The following is a 14675-nucleotide window of genomic DNA, read 5'->3' as shown; positions in this document are numbered from 1 at the left end:
ACTCTTGAGTCCCTTTATTCTGAACCTCATGATTTTCTTTTACGAAAATGCTATGAAAATATTTCATATGCAGGAGGTGGAAGGAACCTGCATTGGAACCTTGCAGTCCAGGAATAAAATTTATATAAAATTTTCAAATGCATGATTTTACTATGAACAATACCTTTGTGGGGATGTTTTCAGTACTAAAACAAGCATTATGCAGGCAACAGTTCAATAAAAGATACAATAAAAGGCGGTTATAAAAACTGAGTAATGCTATGTAATAAACAAGCCTTGTGTTTATTATATATTATTAGTACTACTCAGTAGGCTACCAAGAGACAGCTCACTGAAGGCAGGCACTTCTCTGACATGGAGATCTTCTTGAGGACATACCAAAGGCTTGAACAACCGTGATCTTATTTCACTGAACCTGGATTCTTTGCATTGGTAACTCATGAGGAGGCAAGTAGTTGTGAATTTCCCTCCTGCCCTTCACAGAAGTGCTGTCTTTAGTGAAGCAAGCAATAATGGAAGTCTTGCTGAATTCTGTGGAGCCAAAATTCCTCTGTTTAATTTGTGTGTGTGTGTGCTGACACCTCAGTCAGCTCCTCCTCCGTTGGCAGACTTTCAGCTTGTTCCAGCAGAGCTGAAATATTGCTGTGAAGGAGATGCACAGCGAAGGATACAGACTTTTAATGTGTTCAGTTTTCTCCTAAATGTTCTGCCTTGTGAAGGCCATACCAAATCTGACTTCTCATTATTTAATCTGCCTTGGCTACTCATTCAAGGGCTCCTGAGGTGCCAGATTTGCCTTTATGGCACTGGTTCCGAACTTCTGCAGCTTTAAGGCTCCAACAATTAAATGCCAACTTTGGCTCTATGCCACTGAGTTGAGGCCAGAGCTCAACAAACTGAGAGCAAGGTTGCCAGCTCTGATGCAATGGGAGTACCTGTGCTCTTGCGCCCTAGATTCCATTCTATCCCCTCTGCTTGGAGGAAGAGAAACTCTTCACTGTTCACAGGTGACTCCTGCCTATCCTCACACAGTTGTGCCATGCAACCATATACAGTGGTACCTCGGGTTAAGTACTTAATTCATTCCAGAGGTCCGTTCTTAACCTGAAACTGTTCTTAACCTGAAGCACCACTTTAGCTAATGGGGCCTCCCGCTGCTGCCGCGCTGCCGGAGCACGATTTCTGTTCTCATCCTGAAGCAAAGTTCTTAACCTGAGGTACTGTTTCTGGGTTAGCAGAGTCTGTAACCTGAAGCGTATGTAACCTGAAGCATATGTAACCTGAGGTACCACTGTAGATCTTTCAGAGGAGGGATGTTCTCTGGTCCTCTGCATGGTGTTGTTATAAGGTATGCAGGATAGAGCAACAGATTCTGCCTTGTTTTGCCAAGCATAGTTTAACTGTCCATCTTTTGCCCCACTCTTGATCTAACGGATCAAGGCAAGTTACGTTTCTAGTTTGAAGTATGTATCTAATGTACATGAGGATCTTTGCAGCAACAGAACTAAATGGACAGTTGCTGCTGTCAACAGGGAGAACAGATAGGCCTGGATTCAGTTCCCTACACTCCAAATAGATTAGTGCTGTCAGAGTTGGCATAGCTGATCTTCTCCTTGGCACTGCCCACGTCTTCAGCCTTAGGTGCTGGATGTGAGTATTGTTGATCACCCCGCATTTCATATAGCACTTTTTTGCATTCAAATACACAATCTAGAAATGAGATCTGTTTCCACAAGCCTCCTTCCATGGATATATCACCCTTCCTGGATACAGAGTTATAGTGTAGCAAAGCTTGGGTTTTTCTTTCATTATATTGGGATTTAAAAGCTCATATTTTTCTTTACTGAGAGAAGCTGATGAAAAACTGATATAACTTTGTCTGTATTGTGTTTGCCTCTCCTCACTGGAATTCTTTTTCATCCCTTGACTTACTAACCCATTGGGTGGGGGGGAAGGTTTTGGTGGGACTGCTCCTACCCCTCCTCCTGCCAGGACTCTTGCATTTAGCAGGTGCATCATGGACGGAAATCCAAAATCAACAGGCATGCAAATGCTGTGATGAGAGAAGCTTCAAAGAGCATAGAATTGTAGAGTTGGGACTACGAAGCTCATTTAGTCCAGTCCCCTGCAATGCAGGAATCTTTTCCCCAATGGGGGGCTCAAAACCATGACCCTGAGATTAAGCGTCTCATGCTCAGTTGCAACGTTTCGCACAGGAAAAAAGGAAGTGGCAACCCTATTTCTGTGTGAAATTAATTTCACATTTATATTTGTGTGTGCTTTTTTGGCACCAGAACCACGTTTCATAAAACCACTGTCTAGTGCTTTCTTGCAATGGCATTTGTATTGCTTTTTCAGATTAGGTTAATATGAATCACTGAACATCCCTCAAAGCATATTTGTGGCTTGCATTTAAAAGACCATTAATTTGAAATGAATGAAAAGTTATGTGATCCAATTCTCATTTTAGCATGAGATGGTATATTCCAAACCATTTTTCTTATTCAAATTGCGTGCCATTTATTAGAACCTTAGGACAGAAATGATGTTTAAATCAATCTTATTTAAAGCACATTTTTTTGATATTTCTTTCCTTCTTTGACATGTTCCCATTACATGTAGAGGATATATTTATCAGAGACGTGATACTTGGGCATTTGAGTCAATAAAACCTATTTATAATTGCATTTATCCAAACTTTCTACAGGGGCTTTGCATGCCCTAGTCAGACAGGTGAGGTTGTAATACAGTAAGTTCAGGAATAAACCAAGCTGATCAACAACCCACAGAAGGTCTGGATTTAAAATAATTTTGGTCTAAATGAGGCTGAATCAATTCTGATAATAATAATAATAATAATAATAATAATAATAATAATAATAATAATAATATCAACTAACTGTGCAACTTTGTGCCTGTCTACTCAGAAGTACTTAGTGCCAGGTTCTGTGGGACTCACTCCTGTGTAAGTGTGTACAGAATTGGAGTTGAAAAGCAAGTTGACTTTTTTTTTTAATGGGCCAGGGGTAGTCTTCGCAGATTTGCCACCTTTTGTGCTGACAGCACTTTGATGTTTCAGGACAAATACGCCCTCTGTTCAATTTCTATCACTAAGCTGGTTAAGAATACAGAAGCCATCATAACAGAAGAAAAAGGTACATCTTTACACGGAACTAAGATGGTGAGTATGCCTTAAACTGGCTTGTGGACTGAGCTAATTGATAAGGTTACAAGAGCTACAGCAAAGTAATACTTTGAATGACCAGGGTGGGGTGGGGGGTGGGGAGAAAGAGATGCTAACTGTAGAAACACAACACATTAAACAGTGTAAGGCTGGATTCACATGACCAGTTTCCCCACTGGACATGTAAAAGGACACTGTGGGGTTTTGTGCATATGTCTTATGGATTGGATTGATGCAGGTTATGAGCTGAATTAAGTGGAAAAGGAACCCATCTGTTGTTGCTGCCATTTGAGCTTTGACTGCAGCAGCCCCAGAAATCAGGAATGGGTTGCTAGTGGATTTTTAATACCTGAACTAAGGAGGACAAGAGCTGGTGCCCAGAATTATCTGAAGGAGAAGGGAGGAGCCAGGCTTGGGAAATGTTGGGACAAGGGATATGGGAAAAAACTTGGCTCCTTCCTTTTAATATTTTTCTGTGTAAATGGCTATGAGGGCCAAACCCTTCACCCAGAAGATACCCATGGGCTGTATTTATTCTTCTCTCAAAATCATTAGTTTTGAAGGGAGAAGTCCCTGTGGACAGCTTTTGAAAATATCCTTCATCACCAGTCCTTATATAGTGTGACAAAATCTATTCACCAGCACTAATGCCTCTCTTTATAAGTATCCTTCACAGGTGCTCACAGTGTCCACAATCATCTTGCACGCCAAAACAACTTCTCTCATTCTAGGTCTGGCTAGAATCATTTTGCTGCCTGAAGGAGAGCAGTGAATGGCACTCTCCTCCCATCAAGGTGCACAGTATCCAAGGCAACAGTAATAAATAACTTTGTTTGCTTCCCATTTATGACATCCCAAATCTAAGGCAACTAATCCTACTCCACCTAATGGAATGACCTAGCTGAAACAACCCTGTTATCCAAGTTTTCTTTTCCACTGACCAAAGTCAGCATACCAATACCACAGCCTTCTCCCTTGGCTTTAATTTGCATTTGCACATTGAATACACTTGTGCTACTTACTTAGGCATAGTGAGTGGGGCTTACATTTTGGCATGTAGCAATATCCACTTGTAGATCAGTTAGGAATTGCTTCCTAACCCTGAAAGATTGTTCAGTGATTTGTATAGCTGGTAGAGGTGAAGGAATGATAGCCCCAACCTATATTGTGAGCATGTAAAACAGGTCCGGGGAACCTTGGGCCCTTCAGAACTGCTGAACTACAACTCCCATCAGCTCCAGCAAGCATGGCCAATGGGCAGGGATTGCAGGGGTTGTAGTTCATCAACATCTGGAAGGCCGAATGCTCCTCACACCTGGTACAGAACTAGGCAGTTGGCAAGGCAGAGAAGGCACCCCTGAGAAATCACAACATATGACCTGAAACATGTGGGGAGAGATGGTTTGACTATCTACTTGCTTTCCTCAATGATACCTCTGATATTATGGGAAAAAAGGAAACAACCTTGAATAAGTGTGCATAGGGAGGAATAGGATTAATATATTGTTATTAAGACTTCAAATAAAGGACCCAAGGAATACACATACTGTAACCAGAATTCATAAGGAATAAATTTATTGCTGTTTAATTAACAGGGCAGTCCTACACATATCTGCTCAGAGGTAGACCCCATTGATTTCAGTGGGACTTACTCCCAGGTAAGTGTATATCTGATAGCAGCCTAAAGTTATCAACTTATTTGTTAACAAAGGGAAGCAAGATGTGTATTAACATATTTTGTCATTATAGTTTTGCATTTTTCTTTAAAATATGACAGGAAGAGAATGGAAATTTTAAATTCAGCAATGACCCAAATGTCATTCCTGTCTGTCATAATATTTTTGACTATCCGTTTCTTTGGCTATCTGTCATTCTGCAAATATACAAAGCCAGGTCTCTTGCAATGACAGCCTCAGTAGCACTGGGCCCCGAGAGCAATTATTCTAAATTTCTCCTTCCGTGTTCCCCAGCTAATGATACACAGAACAAAGGGAATCTATGAATATATAGATTTCCTCAAGCAAGTGGAGACACAAAAAGTTGCATGAATAGGCTCATGCACATCCTCATCCAGACCTATGAGAGAATTATATCACATGCTTGATTTAACAACTGTTTTAGAATCTCACTGTTTAACTCAGCAACAATACAGCAACCTCTTACATTTTAGAGTACCACTAAAGGCAACCTCCCTAGTGTCTCAGCATGCAAACCAATTCCACAAATTGGCAAAACAGGTGCAATTAGATTACAACCTGTTTTGTCCCAATCAGCAGTTTAAAATAAATTTAAACCCAAGTGTTCTGGGTTAATGAATTGCAGCCTAGATGTTAAAGCTACATTTCAGTATACCTTACAAACATCATTTTGATGCTGAATAAGGGCACTTTAGGGAGTGATAGCAATTTTATTTCATTTGAAATCAACAAAATCTGTGTGGCATTTTTACAATTAAACAAGGATAAGTAGAGGCAGGCTGTAAAGATCAAATGGGAGATTAAGAGCACTTACATTGCTGGAAGAAATTACACAGATGTAGCAAACCATAAAGGTGAGATATCAAAACAATCCTCAACTGTATTAAACAATGTGATCATAATAACAGGCATTTGAGAACTACTGGTTTTTTTAAAAAAATATGTGTAGCTTTTAATTTTTCTGTTACCAGAATATAAAACCATTAACTTTGTTTTGCTGCTTTATTCCATGCCACATACTGTTTTTGTTTAGATATTGTGCAGAGGCTGCACAGCTACTTGCTTGTGTAGCAAATATCTTAAAAGCATGCAAATGTATTAAAAGGTACATACATGCTCATGTAACATGCATTTAAGACTTTACATTTGGAATTACAGTTCCTTTTCCCACACTGTTTTATTTGGTAAAATAATGTAATCTCCCCTTTTTTGATTAATACATATATGATCCATAACTCGATATAGTTACTCAGTCGAGTAACTTAAATAAGATCAGTTTGAAGAATTTTGATTTAATTTGATTTAATTTGATTGCATCTATTTGTATTAAATTAGTTAAAATCTAAGTGCATTTACTGATTTAGTCTCTGATTGTCAGTTGAGATCCATTATCATTTTTGGTGTGGTAAATGCCACAATTAGGTTCAGTGTGATTTTTCTATTAGCAGTCACTGAGCTGTCCCCATTAATCAGTACTAAATAAGTGGCAATAGGAATTTATGTACTTTCTTTATATCCTGCCTCTCCTCCAATGAATTCAACGCTGTACAAATGGTTCTCTCTTTTCTTTTCTCCTTGCAGCAACATTGTGAGGTAGGTGAGGCTGAAAGTATTGACTGGCCCAAGGTCATCCAGCGAACCCTATGGGTAAGTGGAGATCGAAAGCCTGGGTATCGAAAGCCCTAGAATGACACTCTTTCTACTAGGCTGTCTTTTGTATTGTCTAACTCTATTAAAACAAAGAACATTACTGCAAGTTTATAGATGATGCTGTCACATGAAGGTTTGGATTTGTTATCACAGGCAGGCAAGCAAATTGTGTTGCCAGCAAATGGCTTTATCTTGCTGTTGCCATTTATTGACAAATATGGTTTGAATTTAAAGGGTACAGAGTGTGTAAATATACTGCTTGCATATTGTTATTTATTTGTCTGTTACATTAGAAATCATCTTAGAAAGTATTTTTGTACAAAATGTCCACTATTTTAAAATGACATTCTACTTATTCACGTCAGAAGGATCAATATTGGGTGCTGAGTTTGAATTAAGATGAAGGATCTAATTCCTTAGTCCAAATTAAACTGAGTCAAAACTGAATGCGCCTACAATTTCAGTAGCAGGCAGCACTAATAAAAAGCTTATAAGGTTATGTAGGATTTGGAGGCTGGATGTGACAGAGTAATAAACACACTTAAGACATTTCATTTTCCTGTTTGGAACCCCCACCTGCAACTACTATATCCTATTATTGTCTAATATTTTTGGCATTAACTTAATTCCAGTTGAATTTAATTACAAAGTTAACGAGTGCCAATGAAGATTATACATCACCTAGTTCAGTGCAATTAAAATAAACCATGCAATATTATTTATGGATTAAATTAAATAATTATTTAAGACATAAAGCACTGCAGTGTAAACAGGCACCCTTGTGTATGCAGCCTCTTTCTTTATCATAAATACTAATAAGTTATTTCTTTATTAATAAGCCTACTTAACTTACTACTGTACTGGAACTGAGATGCTTGTATATAATAAGAGTTAAAAACATATCAAATCTATGGATAAATAATACAACTTAATACATAGAAAACGATTTCTCAAAAAAGGCGACTTTCTGTTCAGATTGTTTATCCTCTCCAAGTGTTTGTGCAAATAAAGAAGAAAGTCAAAGGGAGATGATTCAAGCTCAGTTTTCCTTAGATGTCCTGAATCACACATTTGTCTTGCACCAAACGATATCTTACCTACCTTGTGGAACCACAATCTGAATAACACATTGGGGTCCCCTGTTTGCTTGCTGTGTCTGATACAGGAGCTGAATCTATGTGTCAGGAAGGTTCATCGGATATGCAAAACATGGGCTTTAACCTGACAGACCTTTTCCTGATAGTGCCCCTAGGTGAGAAGGAGATGCTGTCCAGGATGCTCTGGTTTTCCTCCAGTTGCCTGGCAGTGCAGCTTGGGGTGGGCACCTTCACAGTGTTGCCAAACTTGGAGTAGTCTACCGAGTACTGCCCATCCTCTTCGGTCACGATGGGCACAAACCTTTGTCCCCAGAGGATCTCGTCGGCCAAGTAGGACGTCCTGGCTTGAGTGGTGATGCCCGTGGTTTCCACCACCCCTTCTAGGATGACGATGACTTCCAGATCCTCGTGGTGGTGGAGGTTGTCGGGGGCCACGTCGTACAGAGGGCTGTTCCTGTCGATCACGTGGCAGATGATGAGCGGGGAGACCAGGAAGATGCTGTTGCCCCCTACCGGGTTCTCCATCTGGATGTCGATCTGGTGGAGGGGCACCACCTCCCCCTCGGGGCTGGCCGTCTTCCTCACCACCTGCATGCGGATGGTGGCGCTGATGATCATGCTCTTGCGCAGATCGCCCACGCGCAGCATGAAGCAGAGCTTGCCCTGGCGGAGCGCGATCACGGCGTGCTTGCTGAAGATGAGCGTCTCGGCGCGCCGGTGCGCCTGGGCCGTCTTCATGAAGATGCAGCCCAGCATGATGGCGTTGATCACCAGGCCCACGATGTTCTGCACGATGAGGATGAGGATGGCGGCGGGGCACTCCTCGGTCATCATGCGCCCGCCGAAGCCGATGGTCACCTGCACCTCGATGGAGAAGAGGAACGCCGACGTGAAGGAGCGGATGTCGGTCACGCAGGGCACGAAGTCCTCCGCCCCCCCGGCGGCGTCGCCCGGCTGCAGGTGGAGCTGGCGGGTGCTCTGGTCGAGGTCCCCGTGCGCGAAGGCGATGAGCCACCAGACCATGGCGAAGAGCAGCCAGCTGCACAGGAAGGACATGGTGAAGATGAGGAGCGTGTGGGGCCACTTGAGGTCCACCAGCGTGGTGAAGACGTCCTGCAGGAAGCGGCCCTGCTCGCGGATGTTCTTGTGGGCCACATTGCACGCGCCGTTCTTGCCCACGAAGCGGGCCCTCCTCTCCCGGGCGCGGTAGCGGGACGGATCCGGGACATCCTCGGCCAGCCGGGTCAGCACATACTCCTCTGGGATGATGCCCTTCCGGGACAGCATGGCTGGCCTGCGCTCTCCTCCTACAGCCCCCGGCCCGTGGCGGCGGCGGCGGCGGCGGCGGCGGCGGCGGCGGGGACGCTGTCGGAGGGAGCCATCGCTGCTGTTGCTGCTGCTGCTGCTGTGCCTCCTTCGCCGCCCCTCCGCCTGCCCTGGCCGACTCCCCTTCCCCGCCCGCCTCTGCAAGCCCGACGCGCTCCCCCAGCTGCGCACGCCAATCACAGCCCTCGCCGGCTTTTGCAAAGGCGGCGGCTTTCCGCCGCTCGCTCTCGCAGCCAACCAGCCCGCCGCAAGCCGGGATCGCCTGCCTGCCTTAAGCTGCCGGCTTTGGAGAAGCCGGCGGCAGCGGAGGAGGCGCGTTCAGAGGCAAATCCGCTGGCGGCGGCGCTTGGGAATCTGACTCTCCGGAACGCTCGCCAGGGGGCGCTGTCGCGCAAGGGAGACCCATTATGGTGGGGGGGCTGCGCAGTCACAAGAAGACCCGAAGGAGCAGGGCGCACAAAAGGGATCATAGGGTCACGGGGTTGCACGGAACCTGGGCGCTCACCTAGGCAAGGCCCTGGCACAGCAGCTAACTGTCCCACGTCCGGTCCCACGTCCGGTCCCTGGCGTCTCCAGGTGTGGCTGGGGAGTCTCCTGGCTGTAACCCTTAAGAGCTGCTGCCAACCAGTGTAGACATTACTGAGATAGTTAGGCCGTTGCTTTGACGTGGTACAAGGCAGCTTCTTATGTTCCATAATAATAATAATAATAATAATAATAATAATAATAATAATAATAATAAAGTTATTTATACCCCGCCCATCTGTCTTCCTCCCCTTAACCTTGTCTTTCCCAGGTGAAACATCCCCATCCTCCTAGCTGCCATGATGGATGGACGGGGAGGAGGGATCAAGTGTTCATATGCAAAGAGCCCTAGAACTCTTGCTCAGTGCACCTGCTCAGATAAGCTGCCTCTTTTATTTATCAATACCAGCCACTCACTGTAGTGCAGAATAGAGAGGAAGTCTGGAGCAATTTCTCTCTAATGTAACAATATTTAGGGCTTTTTATTTTGAGAAATGGTGAGTAAGTGGTATATGAGATTAAACATGGCGTGGATAGAGTTGTTCCCTAATACAGTGGTACCTCTGGTTACAAACTTAATGTGTTCTGGAGGTCTGTTCTTAACCTGAAACTGTTCTTAACCTGAGGTGCACTTTTGCTAATGGGGCCTCCTGTCACGCTGCTGCTGCACAATTTCTGTTCTCATCCTGGGACAAAGTTATCAACCCGAGGTACTATTTCCGGGTTAGTGGAGTCTGTAACCTGAAGTGTTTGTAACCTGAGGTATCACTGTACTCAGGGCAGTCCAATGAAGCTGAATGTTGGAAGAGCCAGGAGACAAGATAAAAAGTTTTTCTTCACACAGCACATAGTTAAATTACAGGCTTCACTTCCACTAGGTGTAGTGACGGCCACCAACTTGGATGTCTTAAAAGAGGATTAGACAAGGTCAGCAAGAGTGAGGCCATCAACTCAGCTGTACAGCTGATCACTTCAGAGGTGACCTCAGCCCTGCTTTCTTCAGGGATCAACCACACAGTTGATCCTTCATAGGGAACTCAGTCATGTAGCAAATCCAGCTGTGTCACCTGTCCCACAACTGATGTCACATATAACTTCAGGTGTGTGGGGCAGGTGCATGTGGTGTTGGGGCAAATTTGGGCTGTGGGCTGGAGGCTCCTCACCCATGACCTATACAGTGGAGGAGTGCCTACCCCTTTCTAGTGTATCACCCGGAGGAAGAATGCACACAGATTAATGTGGAAAGGGAGGTGGTGGCATATTTGCTCACTTGTTGGTGTTCTCTTATTCCATTTGGTCTCAGAAGCAGTGGGAATGAACTTCATTAAAATGAACGTGAGAGGAAGGTGTGTGTGTGTGTGTGTGCGCGCCTGCCTTTATGCACCAGTCTCTTGATGTGAAAATGCTAGTTTCCTTGTTTAACAAATGTTACAGTTCCCATTATCACTGGTAATTGGTTTGCCCAAGCTCTCCACGACCGTTTCCTGAACAGAAGATCTGGGTAAAGTTCAAGAGCTTTCTCTGGCTACTTGATTATTTTTAGTGTCCTTGGGACTGCTGAGATGTTTTAAGTGTTCAGGCACTTCTTTTCATCTCTCACTGAAGGGATATTTTAAGATTATATACCAAGCACACAGATATACTCCAAGTAAGGTAAAAACAGTTAACATTAGACATATCCATTGAAGTATTTTGCAGGGCATTAAGAAGCACCCCCCAAAGGGAGATAGAAAATAGTATTTAATTGCATTTGGGGCTGTCTTTATACATAAATCTTCTGTTATAAATTTGTGCAGTGCTCTGCTACCTGTGGTAATTTAGAATTTATTAGAATTAACATCACCACCTGTGCAGGTGCATAAGTAACTCAGCCTTATTTTGCTATAGAATATTTATTTTTGAGAGTGCATCAGACCTACTTTCAACAGCTTACATTGCAAAGGTATATTATACCATTTTTAAAAAATGTTATAATATAGTAATCTGTGATTTAGCACTGAAGCAACAGACTTTCATTGCAGTATCTCCTAGAAGAATTTATATTATTGGAGGTTGTTTGGCCTTTTAGAAGTTTGTTGGTTCTTGCACAATATTAATAGTCTGCAATATATATAATCTAGCAGGGTATACATATTGGGTTTTGCCTTCAACTAAGTTTTACTCAGGTCCAGTAATTTCATTTGGTTTACTCTGAGCCATAAATGTTGAATGCTACTCAATTGTTTTTTTAGTCATTAACACATCATTAACTTATATTGTATTAGATTATATAAGTGCTTAGATCTTGATGAAATTAATTGTGGTCATAATCTTCTGGGACAGTATTTTCAAAATATTACATAGGTTGTTCAGTATGAACTAATTGGAGGGTGAGGTTAGGATGAAGGTAATTCTTCCTAAGAATTTGCTTTGTAATGCTTCATTTTGTCAGTTTCAAACAGGGTTTTGTTTTGTTTTTTGCTTTGATCAGCACAAGAGCATAAATCTTAGCTTTGTGGAGGATCAGCATGGTTGATTCAGATATTGGAGCAGATGGGCACACACTGCAGGGGAAGCTATCATCCCAGTGCCCTGTGGTTCTTGCTCAGAGGGGGTGTCATTGATGTTACTTTTATTGCTTCTTTCAGCCTCTCTGCACAGTTGATTTTCAGTGCCTGTGTATGAAATACTAATTTGTTGTGTAGTGTCCCGCATGATTTTCCTCAAGGTTGTATTTATGTTACAGAGATAGTTCAGATCCCCAACACTGGTTATAATATATTTTGTACCTGGGAAATTGTTAATACTTCCCCTCCACCCCTGAACAGTACTACATCCATTGATTGATTGATTAATTGAAACACTTTTCAGTGTGACTTTGAACATGTAAGTGGAAAACATTCTCATCCATTCCATCCCGACTCCTGGTCTGCATGTGGTCAATGAAACAGGTGCATAAATCATATGAGTGTACAAGACAGGGTTCCTAGGAGTTGTCTCCTATGATTGTGAGGCTGTTTTCATTTTTATAGTGTTTTCCATTGTCCACTTAACCTGTGTTGCATATCTGTATGACAGGGTCACATAAGGACATGTTGTTGATACAGTTATGAAATCTCCCTTTTGAATTACCTGTTCCTGCTTAGGGATAAGAAAATGATGGTTGGATATGGTATTATCTGAAATGATAACTTTCAGATAAGGGGTGGGTTTGTTCCTTTATTTAAAAGCCTCATTGTTTAAACTGTACCTTAGTGGTTCTTGTAATAGTTTGATCCACTGTGACACAGCTTTGGTATAAATCAGGTTAAATAAAAAAAAAAACAAGCAATAATTACTAAAAAAAAATGACTGCTTGAAGAAATTCACAGAGCAGGACAATGTATTCATACTTAAAAGGTAAACCATTTTTGGTCCCGACCCCCATCTCCCCAGAATGAAGAGACTCAGCCCTATATTATTAAATTGCTTTTTATTTACAGGTAATTTACTGAATTATAAAATGGATAATAAAATTGCACTTGCAAATATTTAATTTATTTATATTTACTTGTCCGCTTGGACAAAAGAAGCAAACACACTGTCTTCTTGTTCCAGAAGAACCTCTGGTTTGTCATATTCCAGAATAACTCCTCTCTTCATTACAATAACCATATCTGCATTAAGAATGGTGTGCACCCGGTGCTACAAAAAATAATAATGAAACAGATAGGATGAGAATTATAATTATATATGTAACCATCTGTGATAGATATACTTTTAGATTATTAGAAAATACAAGTATGAGAAAAAAAATGATTCAGTTCTGCCAAAAACCTCTTTGCTCATTGGAATCTAATTAGCACTTCATTGATCAAGGCAGCCATAAAGCTTCTTTTTGGACTGGCTCTCCATTTGTTTTCAGGCATAATTTGTGCTGGTTTTTACCTGAAAAGCCCTAATAGAGAGCCAGAATGTCTATAGGACTGCTTCCTGTCATATGAACCAATCTTGCCACCCACAAAGGCATAGTTACTCTAGAAGCAACAAAGTTCTGTTGTGGAACTCTCTTGCTAAAGAGGTTCAGTTGGCTCCCTCTCTTTTAAGCTTTAGGTGAAATGTGACTTGATCTCTCTCTCTTTTAAAATCTACTTCTTAACTCGGTTCGAAGCATCTCTCCCTTGTTGATTTTGCTAATTTGATTTATTTATTCTGCTCTTTATTGTATTTTAATTGTTTCATAGTCACAACGTGAGGGAATAAATTAAAAGAATCCTTCATTTTTAGAAGGTTCTGTCTTTTTAGGAGCTTCTTAGCCCTCTTTGTGCTCAACATCCTCTGTCCCCTTTCTGTACTGATAGAAGTTGTTCAGCATACCGTAAACACCTTGGCATGGTGACCCCCCCCCTCCTCCAAGCCATGGCGGAAAGTGATTTTGTTATTTATTGTTTAAAAAAAACTCTTATCCACAGAAATAATGCTCTTCAAGCCTGCAATTTCAGAATGCCATCTGCTGAAATAGTTAATAGATAATAGCAGGTCATGATCAGTGGGTTCTATGCAGTTTTCCCAGATGGTGCTCCCAGTTCATGCTAGCTGAGAAACAGAAAAACCACAAGCAAGACATCTGGGAACTGCTGCTGGGAAAGAGCTTTGTAGAAATCCCAAGGCAAGAATCTCTTCTGGGCAGTCCCCAGGATCACAGCTGACTATTTTCATTTTGGTTTGTTGCAAAGAGTTTCCTTGAATTAAAACAAAAACATCTTATGGCTATAAACACATTGTAACTGAGCCCCCTGAAATGTTAATAATAATAATATTTTACTGGCAACATTTTATTTTGTTACGGGAGGAAGAATTGTCTTGATTCAGATGTGAGAAACATAATATAATTGATTGAAAATTAAAGGAAATTTCTCATTTTAGAAGCAAGAGCGAACAGACCAGGCTGATGATAATGTTACAGGTGTATTAAAAATGTACAACACATTCAAAAAAAGCATCTCAGCAGCAAAATACAATACTTACTGCAATTGTCACCACAGTTCGATCAGCAAATGCAGTCATTACAACCTTCTGAAGAATATTTTCCTACATAAGCAGATTAACAAATATTTTTGTTAATTCAGACACATGCATAAACAGAAACATTGTGTGCAAACTACCTAATTAAAAAAAAACACGAAGAAATTAACAATTTTGCTTCCTTTTCAGGGACATGTCATTTGTAAAGACAGT

The 14675-nt window shown here is 41.8% G+C and overlaps 2 protein-coding genes across 11 annotated transcripts in view; both read right to left on the bottom strand.

Moving 5' to 3' along the window:
- Window positions 1–4742: 4742 nt before the first annotated feature.
- Window positions 4743–9645, bottom strand: KCNJ11 (potassium inwardly rectifying channel subfamily J member 11). Its single transcript, XM_083574970.1, has one exon. It carries the CDS (start codon window positions 8913–8915, stop codon window positions 7713–7715), a length of 1203 nt encoding a protein of 400 aa, XP_083431096.1. The 5' UTR covers window positions 8916–9645; the 3' UTR covers window positions 4743–7712.
- Window positions 9646–12913: 3268 nt separating this feature from the next.
- ABCC8 (ATP binding cassette subfamily C member 8) overlaps window positions 12914–14675 on the bottom strand; it is a 57814-nt gene continuing 56052 nt past the window's right edge. For all 10 annotated transcript variants that reach the window (XM_083589176.1, XM_083589170.1, XM_083589173.1 and 7 more), the window contains 2 exons: window positions 14466–14528; window positions 12914–13142 (listed from right to left, as the gene is read on the bottom strand). In XM_083589176.1, coding sequence (XP_083445302.1) covers window positions 13005–13142; window positions 14466–14528 — 201 coding nt within the window. In that variant the 3' untranslated portion in view covers window positions 12914–13004. The remainder of the gene's footprint in view (window positions 13143–14465; window positions 14529–14675) is intronic.

This window comes from Podarcis filfolensis (genome assembly GCF_964270895.1).
Source record: "Podarcis filfolensis genome assembly, chromosome: 1".
NCBI classification, from domain to species: domain Eukaryota; kingdom Metazoa; phylum Chordata; class Lepidosauria; order Squamata; family Lacertidae; genus Podarcis; species Podarcis filfolensis.
Note: the sequence above shows the minus strand (reverse complement) of the source record. Positions and strands in the feature narration are given on the sequence as shown.

Excerpts from the sequence above, each read along its gene's own strand:
- KCNJ11 (XM_083574970.1), bottom strand. The coding sequence starts at position 8,915 with ATGCTGTCCCGGAAGGGCATCATCCCAGAGGAGTATGTGCTGACCCGG.